This window comes from Saimiri boliviensis, chromosome 2, assembly GCF_048565385.1.
Source record: "Saimiri boliviensis isolate mSaiBol1 chromosome 2, mSaiBol1.pri, whole genome shotgun sequence".
Lineage (NCBI taxonomy): Eukaryota > Metazoa > Chordata > Mammalia > Primates > Cebidae > Saimiri > Saimiri boliviensis.
Window position 1 is genome coordinate 154,287,529 of NC_133450.1, and position 14,447 is coordinate 154,301,975.

At 35.3% G+C, this 14,447-nt stretch overlaps 1 protein-coding gene across 1 annotated transcript in view; it reads right to left on the bottom strand.

Moving 5' to 3' along the window:
• Positions 1-5,425: 5,425 nt before the first annotated feature.
• ZNG1A (Zn regulated GTPase metalloprotein activator 1A) overlaps positions 5,426-14,447 on the bottom strand; it is a 49,809-nt gene continuing 40,787 nt past the window's right edge. The window contains exons 12-15 of the mRNA XM_003935643.4: positions 7,358-7,426; positions 7,189-7,254; positions 5,961-6,090; positions 5,426-5,590 (exon numbers count right to left, since the gene is read on the bottom strand). Coding sequence (XP_003935692.2) covers positions 5,484-5,590; positions 5,961-6,090; positions 7,189-7,254; positions 7,358-7,426 — 372 coding nt within the window. The 3' untranslated portion in view covers positions 5,426-5,483. The remainder of the gene's footprint in view (positions 5,591-5,960; positions 6,091-7,188; positions 7,255-7,357; positions 7,427-14,447) is intronic.

Here is a 14,447-nt window from a genome sequence, read left to right on the forward strand (position 1 = left end):
ATTCCATAGTATTGCCTTAAGAATCCAGTCTTATTTTGCAGCTCCTGCAACATTGAACACAGGGCCTTGTGCATAGTGGGCACTCAATAATGTTTAGTGGTTACTTCTAAGGTTGAATAGTTGTTTTATTTTGTTTTTTGTTTTTCAGAACAAACATATCGGGTTCATAAGATGTCCTCTGGTTTGAAAAACAAACCTTTCTAAATTAATCTACAAGAAGCATGATGATGTCATGTTTCTCTTTGAACCTAAAAATTAAACACAATTTGGTCATCAGAGTTAAAGGTAAGGTTGATTCTAATATTAAGATACATTCTGAGAACTCTACCATATCTCTCCTCATCAAAGCAGGGTGAGTTTCCAGACATTTGAAGCTAGAATTCACTTTTTTTTCCATATCAACTGCACTAATGTATACATTTCTAAAACTGGGAAAGTCATTTCAAAGCAATTTAAAAATAAACTTTCCCTACTTGTACCATTAATCCAAAGTAAACAATTATTCAATTTGTAGAAAGCAGCTAAGCCCATAATGTTACAAAGTATTGATCACTATTGCTTTAAAATATTGCTTTTAGCTTTATTTTGTTGTAGACTCTAGGAAAAAAGATGTTTTTGTTTATTCTCAATTTTTACTCACAAATCTGTAAGACTAAACAATAAAATACTATATATGTTTGAAGCAAGCAATCAGAAAAAGAACTCTGGGTAGCAAGAAAGGAAGATAATTAAAAGCCCTTCAGGTGCCAAGTCTGCTTAGCAGTAACAAGAGAAAATGAGCTATTTGGAGGGTCTTTTCTAACTCACGCATTATTGATAGCTGCTGAGAGAGGGAAAACTGAAAGGCATCAAGCTCCTTTACCAAAGTGACCCTTTCAATCACCTGGTCTTCCCCTATGCCTTGTGCTAACACTCCCTACAGCTATCTTAAAATCAGTGCCAATTTTCTTGCCCCTTTCACTCACAGCTGGTGAAAGCCTCAGAAAGACCCATTTGTTTTAAGGTGTGCAGAAGCTTGAATTGCACATCAAGCCTTGCTGGAAAAGGGAAATCCACATTTGTTGAGACTCTGTATTCAGGGTGCCTTAAATTTAATCGCTAGAACAATTCAGAGAGATGTGCATTTGTTATCTCCATGTTATAAATAAGGAAGCAAAGGCTCAGAGAGATTTAATAATTTATCTTGTATCCCTCAGTAAACTATAAAGTTTGGGATGAAACCTTGATCATCATCATCATCATCATCATCATCATATCCTGCAAGTCTCCTATAGCAAGCAAAATAATGGCCCATATTATTGTCATGATTCCATTATAAAAATAAACCTTCTCTTCAGGATATCTCTATTAAGTTCCAAAGTCTCCTGAAGGTTCAGGTTAAATAAACTATGGCTATGATCATTGGAAAACACTTCATTTTGAAAACAATAAGAATAATGAACAGTACAACACACACTAAAAATATATAAAAAACATTAAAGATACAGTTTAAAAACCAAAATAAAACAGTGAGATCCTGATTGGCAAGAGTTAAAATGTGCTAGTTGGGCTTGGAAAAACAGGTATTTTCCTACACTACTATATGAAAGCTAAAGGTTCAGTTGTCTGGAATGGCCATTCATCAGTATCTATTAAAAATCTTAAATGTGCATATTTTAGAAGCCGGTGCTTTCACTTTTATGTATCTACCTATTCTAGAGAAACATTCACACCTAAGAACAAAGAGACACACACAAGGTTCACTGAAGCACTATTCGAAATTTCAAAAACAGAAACAACTGGTTGATCTGCCACAGCAATCAAGCTCACATCACTTCCCCAGCTTAAAATCCCTCAGTCACTTCCCAGGGCATCAAAAATAATCCAAATGTTTACTCTGTCCTACCAGGAGCAAGAAACCTGGCCCCGGCTCATTAATTCCCATTTTATCTCATATCTTCACTTTCTAACCCTCCACCACCTTTGCCTTCTTCCTGGTCTCCCAACACACTATGCTGGCACCCAACTAAAGGGCCTTTGCCCTGTATGCTCCCTCTGTGTAGAGCCTCCTCCACTACTTTGTATGAACTACTACTTCTTTTAATTTTGTTATCAACTTAACAGTCACCTCTCCTTAGAGAGGCCTTCCACGACCACTCAATCTAAAGTTGATCTTCATTTTTATTAGCCAGCTTAAAGCTACCTTCTATTTTTTCATTTATTTATGTCCCTCCACCCGAATGTAAGGAATATGAGAAGCTGCCCTTTATCTGTTGTGTGCAGTTTCACCCCTAGAACTAATATGAAGGCAAATGACGCTCTCAATAAATGGTTTTAATACAATGAATGTATTCTATGCTAAACTACGAATTTTCACTCAGTAAAGAGTAAGACGGATTTATATGTACTATCATGAAAAGACCTAAGACTAACAGTTAAGTTTGTTTTGTTTTTGAAAGAAACTCAATTATAATACATTTTTAAAATGTTTTAAAACACATACATATTATAAAATTAAAACCCTCCCTTGAAGATCTCTATGGCAAGCTTCTGTGCTTCCTGAAGCAGCAGCCTAAACTACGGCTCTGATCATTGAAAAGTAATTCACTCTGGGAAACGTGATGTGAAAGTGAAAAGAAATGTCTTAAAGGCCAGAACTTTGGCTTAGTCCTAAAAAGTGACGGATGGGCATCATTTTTACAACAAAAATATATTTATGCAATACTTATATAATTACAAATATTTAAAGATTAATTTAATACATTTAAAAGCAAGCTTGTCCATCCTTCATCCCACATGTGGCCCAGAATGGCTTTGAACATGGCCCAATACAAATTTGCAAACTTTCTTAAAACATTATGAAATGTTTTTGTAATTTTTTTTTTTTTTTGAGACGGAGTTTCGCTCTTGTTACCCAGGCTGGAGTGCAATGGCGCGATCTCGGCTCACCGCAACCTCCGCCTCCTGGGTTCAAGCAATTCTCCTGCCTCAGCCTCCTGAGTAGCTGGGATTACAGGCACGCGCCACCAGGCCCAGCTAATTTTTTGTATTTTTAGTAGAGACGGGGTTTCACCATGTTGACCAGGATGGTCTCGATCTCTCGACCTCGTGATCCACCTGCCTCAGCCTCCCAAAATGCTGGGATTACAGGTGTGAGCCACCGCGCCCGGCCCTTTTTTTTTTTTTTTTTTTTTTTTAAAGTTCATCAGCTATTATTAGTGTTAGTGTATTTTATGTATAGCCCAAGACAATTTTTCTTTTCAGTGTGGCCCAGGAAAGTCAAAAGATTGGACACCCCTGTTTTAAAGGAAAAACAAATATATTTATCAGTTTTATAAATACAGGTTTTCAGGAGCACAGATTAGTATTATATCAAATATTTCTCCTACAAGAGGACAACTACTTATAAGCTCCTTTTCACGGTCTAGAACAACAGTTCTACACACTTACTAGTTTGCCAAAGAATATTAAGTATTGTTGTGACTATAGTTAATTATAAAACAAATTTATCCCAGCACTTTGGGAGGCTGAAGCGGGTGGATCACCTGAGGTCAGGAGTTTCAGATGAGTCTGCCCAGCATGGCAAAACCCCGTCTCTACTAAAAATACAAAAAATTAGCAAGGCATGGTGGCATGCGCCTGTAATCCCTACACAAGAGTCTGAGGCAGGAGAATCACTTGAACTGGGAGGCAGAGGTTGCAGTGACCCAAGATTGTGCCACTGCACTCCAGCCTGGGCGACAAGTTCGAAACTCGGTCTCAAAAAAAAAAATTAACTAACTTGTTAGCAAGAAGAAAGCATTTACCTAGGTTCTGCTATGTTTCAGGAGCTGAGCTGGGTGCATTACAAACCCATTTAATCCTTGAATGGTGTTACTATCATTACACCTTTGTAAGTAAGGAAAGTAATCTCTGGTAGAGTAAATATAATACTTTGCCCATGATTACACAGCTAAGAAGCAGAAAAGCTGGAATTAAAGCCCAGATCTTACTCGAAAATCAGCTGGCTTTCTATTGAGCAATTTGCTGCCACAAAATAAGTGTATTCTCTCAACCATGAATTAAGAGAATGGATTCAAGAGACAACTGTATGTATACAGATAAATTATATTAAAGAGCTATAGAATAGAGAGGAAGGAAGATCAGAATTAACAATCTCACTGGTAGACCCAAAAAGAAAACAAGAATACCCAAACTGAGATAATTTAATCAATTAGCCTTCTGCCTCTGACCACTGCAACCATTTAAAATACACAAATCCAACTCCTTTATTTAAAATTCTGGGGAAAAAAATTCCAAAAGCAATTTTAATAGCCTTCTCTGATATTTACCAACCATTAGCTTGGAAAAGTACTCCTTAAATTCCATCTATGCTCTCCTCTTACAATTTGGGTAAGTTATGTGGCCTTTAATAGAAATAGGAGAAAGTGAGCCATTATATACACATCACACCAACCATTTATATAAAGATTACGGCCAGGTGTCATGGCTCATACCTGTAATCCCAGCATTTTGGGAGGCTATGGTGGAAGGATAGTTTGAGGCCAGGAGTTTGAGGCCAGTCTAGGCAACACAGAAAGACCCCATCTCTACAAAAGTTTTTTTAAAAAATTAGCCAGGTATGATAGCATGTGCCTGTAGTGCCAGCTAATGGGGAGGCAAGGTGGGAGGATTACTTGAGCCCAGTAGTTGATGCTGCAGTGAGCTATGATCATGCCACTGTACGCTAGCCTGGGCAACTGAACAAAACCCTGTCTCTAGAAAAAAAATACAAAGTTTTGAAAAATATTGTTAAACTATGAAAAGTTATTTTGTAACTTAGCTAAAGTTTATAGCTAAAGTCACATACTTCATCACTGTTTAGCTTATACTGAAAACTAAAGAAGTTCAAAAACCAAGATGAATTTAATATCAGTAGTAAAATCTACTTAAAACTAAAAGCTCTGCAACTGAAATCTTCTCAATACGTTACAAAATAAATGGCCGAAGTTTCATTACACTGACTACCAATAAGGCTTGGCATTAAGAATAAGAGATAGTTTAATTTCTTTGACCCAGATTTCTGCCATTTTTAAAAGTCTCTTGCCACAACAAACCTTTCATTTCACGTAATAAAATGGTGACATTTATTGTTTTTTAAAAAATTTAATAACAATATAATCATTGTATCTCTCTGCAATCAGCTGAAGTTCTAAGAAAAAAACGACAATGTTGAAAGTTTTATCATCATTATAAATTTTCATTTTCAGTATATGTAAACTCCAAAGCCAATTTCAAAAGATATTTTTGAGAAATGCCATTCATAAAAAAAAGAAGACAGTATATATAACTGTATGAATGTCAAATGTTTTACAGTACAGATTTGCTAAATTTTATGTATGCTATAAAATAAATACTACTTTAAAGTATATTGGAATTCATAAGTAATAAATAAATGCTTGAAATATACCCAGTAGAAACTTATTTTTATTTTCCAATCCTTTTAATAAGAAATGCTTCTAGTGTTATGTACAAACTTGATCTTCTTTGAAATGTGTTGTCCACTGCTTTTCTGTTTCTGTCACAGTAGTTATAAATAGCTGTTTAAGGATATCCTTATCTAAATTCCTGCCTGCAAACAAAACAAAATATGATGTGATTACATTATGCTTATTATAATGACACAGTTCACCTATCAATTCCAATTCTTTAAAACTTTATGATGTTTAGAAATTTACAAAAAGAATCGTAATTAAGTGATTCCATCTTTAACTTTTTAATTAAGTACATCAAAACTACATTGGTGCTTAGATTACTCACTTTTCTAAAACTGAAAGAGAACAAAAGGCCTAACAAGTTCTTATGAATGTGATAACATGATAAAGACGAAACAATGACCATAAGCTTAGCTATAAAAGAGAATACTGTTTAAGTGGCACATGATATCCCTTTCAAATATATTTCTCACTTTGTTTTAGGAGTGTTAATCCTTTGTTACTTACCAATGAGGACCAATCGATTTGTTCTCTCAGTCTCATCCTTCCAGCACACTGGAGTCACTTCCAGATCATAGAGCTCATGGACACCCTGGACAATCACTTGTTGTCGTCTGTCTTTGATTGACACCAATCCCTGCTCAAGGAGAATTGACTGAACATTAATCAGCCTCAGCTCAAACTTAAAAGCAGAAATAGGGCATCAATGTTAATGAATCAATTATTGATATCCATTTAAAAATACAAACTCTTAAGCTGAGAAAATTACTTAATTCACATTATTCGTGAATTATAAAAAGTTTCTTAAAATTTTCAGTTCTCAAAAAAGGTTTCTGTGTATTGATTTTTTTGAACAACCTCTTTTTCTATTGATAAAGTGAATACATATATTATGGTCTGTCACTGCTATTTATCACAATCAAAACCTGAAACAAAATATGTAATGTATTATATCCTATTGATTATTTTAAAGATTTTATATAGTGTTTCGCAGTGTTAGTGGGAAAAGTTGAGAAGTTAAAGGATTTTGGTGGTATTAAATAACCTGTTTTAGAAATAGGTTGCAATCAATGGACAATGATGAAATAAAGAAAAACTATTATATCTATCTGAATAAAAGCTCATTTTGTATTGATTTGCAGCAATGAGAAACAAATTATCTGATAAACTGGCTCCTATGGGGATGAAATTAATTTCTTTGAAATAATGTTCTGAATATACCAAAAACTTTGTGGACACACAAGAGTAGACACTCAACTGCGGACTGGAAAAGTAAACGCCTAGAACCACTGCTTCCTAGAAGAGACACCTTCCATGACATAAATACCCAAATATCAAGTCATATGAGTGGGTTTCTAAACACAGAAGGAGAGTTCTTCTAGTCCTTTGCAACTTTGTTTCAAGTATGACAAACGTTTAGTGTCTGCTAAATGCATCAAGAAGCATGTTTGACAGCAGCAAGATTTGCGACATTATTTTTCTGTACCTGGGAATACAGAGCAGAAGGTGACATTTCAAAGCATATTGGTTGTTCTACCTGCAACCCTAAAGGAAGCTGAGCAAATAAATCATGCCTTACGTGGTGATTTCCAAAGCTCCTTTTCAGCAATGAAAATAATAAAGAAAAATGAAAGTAGACAAAGATTATTTGTACTAAAACCAGTGTTTCTGTTTAAAACCAAATATAGTTTTTACTACAGCCAGGAAAAGGACTTTGTCTAAAAGTCTACTGTACCTTTAGCCTTATGACCTCCATGCAGTGATTGTCCTTGTTTCTCACAGTCTTTTCCCACAGGAGATTCTGTATCAAGTGATATATTTTAATAAGACCAACCATTGCTAATAGCAACAACTACGTAACAAAACCATTGATAAACCATTAATCAGTTAAAAATTGCATTTACCTGAATAAATACATTAAGCTGTTCTTCCTTTGCATTTCCTGGTACTTCAAATGTGATTGTAACAATACTCTGTAAATCAAGAGAAATAATCAATAAGAATTCTTTATAGTAATGTCAACATTTTTTTTTAAATCACAAGTTTTAAGATGAAAAGGAACATATTCACGGAATTTTACATTGCCTAAGCCATATATATTAGGTTTACTTTTCTCAACATATATGCTGTTTTTTTGGAATTAGCAACTCTGTTTCCTACATTCTGCAGAGGTGATCAATGGGTTTAGTGTTTACACAAAATACTACCTTCTGTTTTAAAAAATTTACTCAAAAACCCTGATGAAAGGGTCCTCATTTAACTCATTCCTTTGTGGATTCTCAGCAACAAGAATGACTGTAACACATACAGTGTACTGACTACACAGAGCCCGGTACTTTTGCCTGAGTCACCTCATTTCATCTTTTCACTTACTCATTACAACAATCCTGGGGAGTGAAGATATCTATTTCCATATAAATTGGGGAAAATAAGGCTAAAAAAAATAAGCTACCCAGAGCCAGGAATAAAACTCAAAAGCAAAGTAAATTTGTTCTCTTAAAAAATATATACAAAAGAAGGGCTTGGCTTATAACTGAGTAAGCATGTGCCAAGAGAAGAGTTCCTGGAGATGAGAATGAGAGGATAATGCCCTCTTTGGCTTTAGTATGGGTGATATCACCATGTATAGAATTTTAACTTTAGGATTTATTTTTCTTCCTTATCTTGATAAATCTCTCGCTGTCTACCCTAAAGAAACAGAAGCTTAGCATTTCCTCTAACAGGTTACATAATTAAAACCCAAACCTCCCTTTGCCAATATAACCACAATTTCAAACTCAGAGATGAAAATAAACAAGGGCTAAGTATAACATTATGAAAACATAAACCCCATCTTGAGAAACAGAGGCTCAGAAGCCAAGCTCAAAATGACTTTTAAAAATGTAGAAAATAATATACTACAACACAGCTTTACATAATTTCCTAGAACCACATATCTGGCCTAACAATTTTACTCACTGTTACATAATCATATAGGTTTACAGTAGAAAATACAAAAAGACCAAAACTATTTTATAATCTAAACTTACGAGAATACCGAAAGGCAAGTATTAAAGACCAATTTAAGCACAAACATATGAAACATTTATTTATTATCATAGGTTCCCCAATAACCTATGGAAATAAATAAACAAATGTCTTATATGTTTGTCCTTAAATAAATAAATGTCTCATATGTTTGTGTTGGTTAACTTCTTTAGCGGTGATGTGTGAGATTCTGGTGCACTCATCACCCAAGCAGTATACACTGCACCCAATTTGTAGTCTTTTATCCCTCACCCGCTTCCTACCCATTCCCCGAGTCCCCAAAGTCCATTATGTCAGTCTTATGCCTTTGCATCCTCATAGCTTAGCTCCCACTTACAAGACATAACAATGTTTGGTTTTCCATTCCTGAGTTACTTCACTTAAAGTAACAGTCTCCAATCTCATCCAGGTCAACGCAAATACAATTAATTCATTCCTTTTTTGTGGGTGAGTAGTATACCATTGTATACATATACCAGTTTCTTTATCTACTCATTGACTGATGGGCATTTGGGTTGGTTCCATGTTTTTGCAATTGCAAATTATGCTGCTATAAACATGCGTGTGCAAGCATCTTTTTCATATGACTTATTTTCCTCTGGGTGGATACCCAGTAGTGAGATTGCTGGATCAAATGATACTTCTATTTTTAGTTCCTTAAGGAATCTCCACACTGTTTTCCATAGTGGTTGTGCTAGTTTACATTCCCACCAGCAGTGTAGAAGTGTTCCCTGTTCACTGCATCCATGACAATATCTACTATTTTTTGAATATGGCTGTTCTTGCAGAAATAAGGTGGTATCACACTGTGGTTTTGATTTGCATTTCCCTGATTATTAGTGATTAGTGATGTTGAGCATTTTTTATATGTTTATTGGTCATTTGTAGATCTTCTTTTAAGAATTGTCTATTCATGTTCTTAACCCACTTTTTGAAGGGATTTTTTTTTTCTTACTGATTTGTTTGAATTCATTGTAGATTCTGGATATTTGTCCTTTGTCAGATATGTAGATTGTGAAAAGTTTCTCCTACTTTGCAGGTTATCTGTTTACTCTGACTGTTCCTTTTGCCTTGCAAAAGCTCTTCAGTTTAATTAAGTCCCAGCTATTTATCTGTTTTTAGTTGTATTTGCTTTTGGGTTCTTGTCATGAAATCCTTGTCTAAGCCAATGTCTAGAAGGATTTTTCCAATGTTATCTTCTAGAATTTTTAGTTTCAGGTCTTAGATTTAAGTCCTTAATCTATCTTGAGTTGATTTTTATATACAGTGAAAGATGAGGATCCAGTTTCATTCTCCTACATGTGGCTAGCCAACTGTCCCAGCAATATTTGTTGAAAAGTGTGTCCTTTCCCCACTTTATGTTTTTGTTTACTTTGTTGAACATTAGTTGGCTAACCCATAAGTATTTGGGTTTATTTCTGGATTCTCTATTGTGTTCCATTGGTCTATGTGCCTAGTTTTATAACAGTATCATGCTATTTGGGTGAGAATGGCCTTATAGTATAGTTTGAAATCAGGTAATGTGATGCCTCCAGATTTGTTCTTTTTGCTTAGTCTTGCTTTGGCTATGTATATGCGTATGTTAAACTATCCCTGCATCTCTGATATAAAACTCCTCAATCATGGTGGATTACCTTTTTGATATGTTGTCAGTTAGATGAGGTTAGCTAGTATTTTGTTAAGAATTTTAGCATCTATGTTCATCAGGGATATTGGTCTGTAGTTTTCTTCTTTGGTTATGTCCTTTCCTTGTTTTGGTATTAGGGTGATACTGGCTTCATAGAATGATTCAGGAAGGGTTCCCTCTTTATCTTGTGGAATAGCATCTACAGGATTGGTACCAATTCTTCTTTGAATATCTGGTAGAATTCTGTTGTGAATCCGTCTAGGCCTGGACATTTTTTGTTGGTAATTTTTAAATTACTATTTCATGTTATTACCAATAACTGCTTGTTACTGGTCTATTCAGGGTAGCTAATTCTTCCTGATTTAAGCTAGGAGGGTTGTTTCTTTCCAGGAATTTATTTCTCTCTTCTAGGTTTTCTAGTTTATGCACACAAAGATGTTCATAGTAGCCGTGAATGATCTTTTGTATTTCTGTGGTTTCCATTGTAATATCTCCTGTTTTATTTCTTATTGAGCTTATTTTGGTTTTCTCTATTTTCTTGGTTAATCTTGCTAATGGTCTATCAATTTTATTTACCTTTTTAAAAAACCAGCTTTTTGTTTCACTTATCTTTTGTATATTTTGTTTGTTTCAATTTCATTTAGTTCTGCTCTGATCTTGGTTATTTCCTTTCTTCTACTGGGTTTGTTCTTGTTTCTCTAGTTCCTTGAGGTGTGACCTTAGAGTATCTGTTTGTGCTCTTTCTGACTTTTTGATGTAGGACATTAAGGCTATGAATTATATGTTCTGTATATATCTGTTAAGTCCATTAATATTCCAGGATATAGTTTAAATCCATTGTTTCTTTGTTGACTTTCTATCTTGATGACCTTTCTAGTGCTGTCAGTGGAGTATTGAAGTCTCTCACTATTATTGTGTTGCTGTCTGTCTGATTTCTTAGGTCTATTAGTAATTGTTTTATAAATTTGGGAGCTCCAATGTTAGGTGCATGTATGTTTAGGATTGTGATATTTTCCTTTTGGACAAGGCCTTTTATCATTATATAATGTCCCTCTTTGTCATTTTTAACTACAGTTTAAGGTTTGTTCCATCTAAGAATAGCTACTCCTGCTCACATTTGGTGTCCATTTGCATGAAATGTCTTATTCCACCGCTTTACCTTAAGTTTATGTGAGTCCTTATGTGTTAAGAGAAGACAACAGACAGTTGGCTGGCAAATTCTTATCCATTCTGCAATTCTGTATCTTTTAAGTGGAACATTTAGGCCATTTGTATTGAATGTTAGTACTGAGATGTGAGGTTTCATTCCATTCATCATGCTATTTGCTGCCTATATATATCTTGCTTGTTTTTTTAATTGTATTTTTGTTCTATAGGTCCTGTGACATTTATGCTTTAAAGAGGTCCTGTTTTGATGTGTTTGCAGGATTTGTTTCAAGATTTAGAGCTCCTTTTAGAGGTTCTTATACTGGTGGCTTGGTAGTGGTGAATTCTATGTTTGTCTGAGAAAGACTGTATCTTGCCTTCATATATGAAGCTTGGTTTTGCTGAATACAAAATTCTTGGCTGATAACGGTTTTGTTTGAAGAGGCTGAAGATAGAACCCCAATCCCTTCTGGCTTTCAGGGTTTCTGCTGGGATATCTGCTGTTAATCTGATGGGTTTTTCCTTTATAGGTTACCTGGTGTTTTTGGTTCACGGCTCTTAAGATTCCTTCTTTCATCTTAACTTTAGATAATCTGATGACAATGTGCCTAGGCAAAGATCTTTTTTCAATGAATTTCCCAGGTGTTCTTTGTGCTTCTTGTATTTGGATGTCTAGGTCTCTAGCAAGGTTGGGGAAGTTTTCCTCAATTATTTCTCCAAATGTTTTACAAACTTTTAGATTTCTTTCTTCCTCAGGAACACTGATTATTCTTAGGTTTGGTCGTTTAACATAATCTCGGATTTCTTGGAGGCTTTGTTCATATTTTCATATTCTTCTTTGTCTTTGTTGGATTGGGTTAATTTAAAGTCCTTATCTTCAAGCTCTGAATGTCTTTCTTCTTGTTTGATTCTATTGCTGAGACTTTCTGGAGCATTTTAGATTTCTCTTTGTCCATTGTTTCCAAGTTTTATTTATGCTATCTAGTTCATTGAATATTTCTCCCTTCATTTCTTGTATCACTTTTTTGATATCCTTACGTTGGGCTTTGCCTTTCGCTGGTGCCTCCCTGATTAGCTTAATAACTAACCTAGTGAATCCTTTTTCAGGTAAGTCAGGGATTTCTTCTTGGTTTGGATCTATTGCTGATGAGCTAATGTGATTTTTTTGGAGGTGTTAAAGAACATTATTTTATCATATTACCAGGGTTGGTTTTCTGATTCCTTCTCATTTGGGTAGGCGCTCTCAGAGGAAAGGTCTAGGGCTGAAGGCTGTTGTTCAGATTATTTTGTCCCACAGGGTGTTCCCTTACAGTAGTACTCTCCCTCTTTTCCTATGGATGTGGCTTCCTGAGAGCTAAGCTGCAGTAATTGTTATCTCTCTTCTGGATCTAGCCACCCAGCAAGTCTACCAGGCTCTGGGCTGGTACTAGGGGACAGTATGTACACAGTCATGTGATGTGAACCATCTGTGGGTCTCTTAAGCCAGGATACCAGCACCTGTTCCAGTAGAGGTGGTAGGAGGGTGAAATGGATTCTATGAGAGGTCTTAGCTTTGCTGGTTTAATGCACTATTTTTGTGCTGGTTGGCCTCCTGCCAGGAGGGGGCACTCTCCAGAGAGCATCAGTTATTGTAGTATGGGAATGAAGAGGTGATATATGGGGTTCTAGAACTCCCAAAAACATATGAGACATTTAATCTCCATTGTTCCCAGTAATAAGAAAACCAGAAAAGTGCTTTCTTGCTTGACATGAGAAGTAAACTAAAAAAAGGTTCAAATTGAACTTGAAAATGTGAGACTTTTAAAAGTTCTTATTTTGTCACAATAATCAAGATACTAACAACCACCTAAATGTTCAGGACAGTTGAATGGATAAATGTGGCAATATACATACAACCAAATATAATGTATCCTTAAAAAAAACCCTGTCATATGCTACAACATGGATGAATCTTGAGGACACTACACTAAGTAAAATAAACCAGTTACAGAAGGACAAATATTGCATGAATCTACTTATATCAGGTATCTAAAACAGTCAAACTCATCATATCAGAAAGTAAAATGGTGGTTACCAGGGGCTAGAGTGAGACAAAAGTATTGTTAACTATATGTACATTGTTAGAAAAAACCTGAAAAAATCTGTAATTCCCAGCACAGAAGATAAGGGTCACAATTCATACTTGGTTCTAAAATAAACTAAGCATTATATGTCGCTTGGGTTTTCTCATCCACCTTCCCACTTTCCAAAACCAGGTATTCCTTACAGGGTATAAACAAAGAATCCATGAAAAATGGATAACTGCATTAAAAATTCAGGGATAGAATCCTAATAACACATATATACTATGTCCTAGGTATTACCCATTTCAGACTTTTTTTTCCCAGTTTTTGTTTTGAATCTAAAATTAACTCCTTTTTCCATTGATGCTGACACAGAAAGAAATAGAAAAGTGAGGCAATAACTCAGAAAACTAAAAGTAAAATAAGGAATTGTCTCTGGTTTGTTTATTTAGTCTGTTTCTTCTTTAACCCACTGGGTTATTTCTCCATTTTCTATTCTTTCCCAAACAATACCTAACATCTAATAACCTCTTCATGTTTTCTTCAGCTGGAACACTAATCCCACTAATATGCTTAAACTCAAAATCTGTACTTCACACTCTAGCCCTCTGTTCTTCTTTGCCTATATAATATCTGTACTATAATATTCTGCCACCAGGGACAACTGAATATATGGCATTATCATCTGAATCACTTTGCCTTCCTGATTTTTCTATTTCTAGGTTTTTCTAGTCAATCTAGGTTTGTTTCCCTTCACCACTCCTTTTCTTTCTGATCTATCCTCCGTCAGACAGGATATTCAGGCAAGTCTATCTGTGAAATAGCTCTGGATTTATCCCATTTCTAGTCTCACTGTAACCAGCATGTTTCAGACCCTCATCACACAGTATCTTCCTGCATGGTTCCCAACTCTAAAGTCCAATCTAGCTCACATAACACTCCTAGATAGCACAGCTTGAGTTCTCTCTGTCTAGCAAATTAAAACCTGATAGCTTGGACCAAGATTCTAGTACCAACTCTCCACTAAGCCTTCTGTACCTACTCATTGGTATGATTCTCACTTCACCTTTTTTTTTTTTTTTTTTTTTTTTTTGAGACGGAGTTTTGCTCTTGTTACCCAGGCTGGAGTGC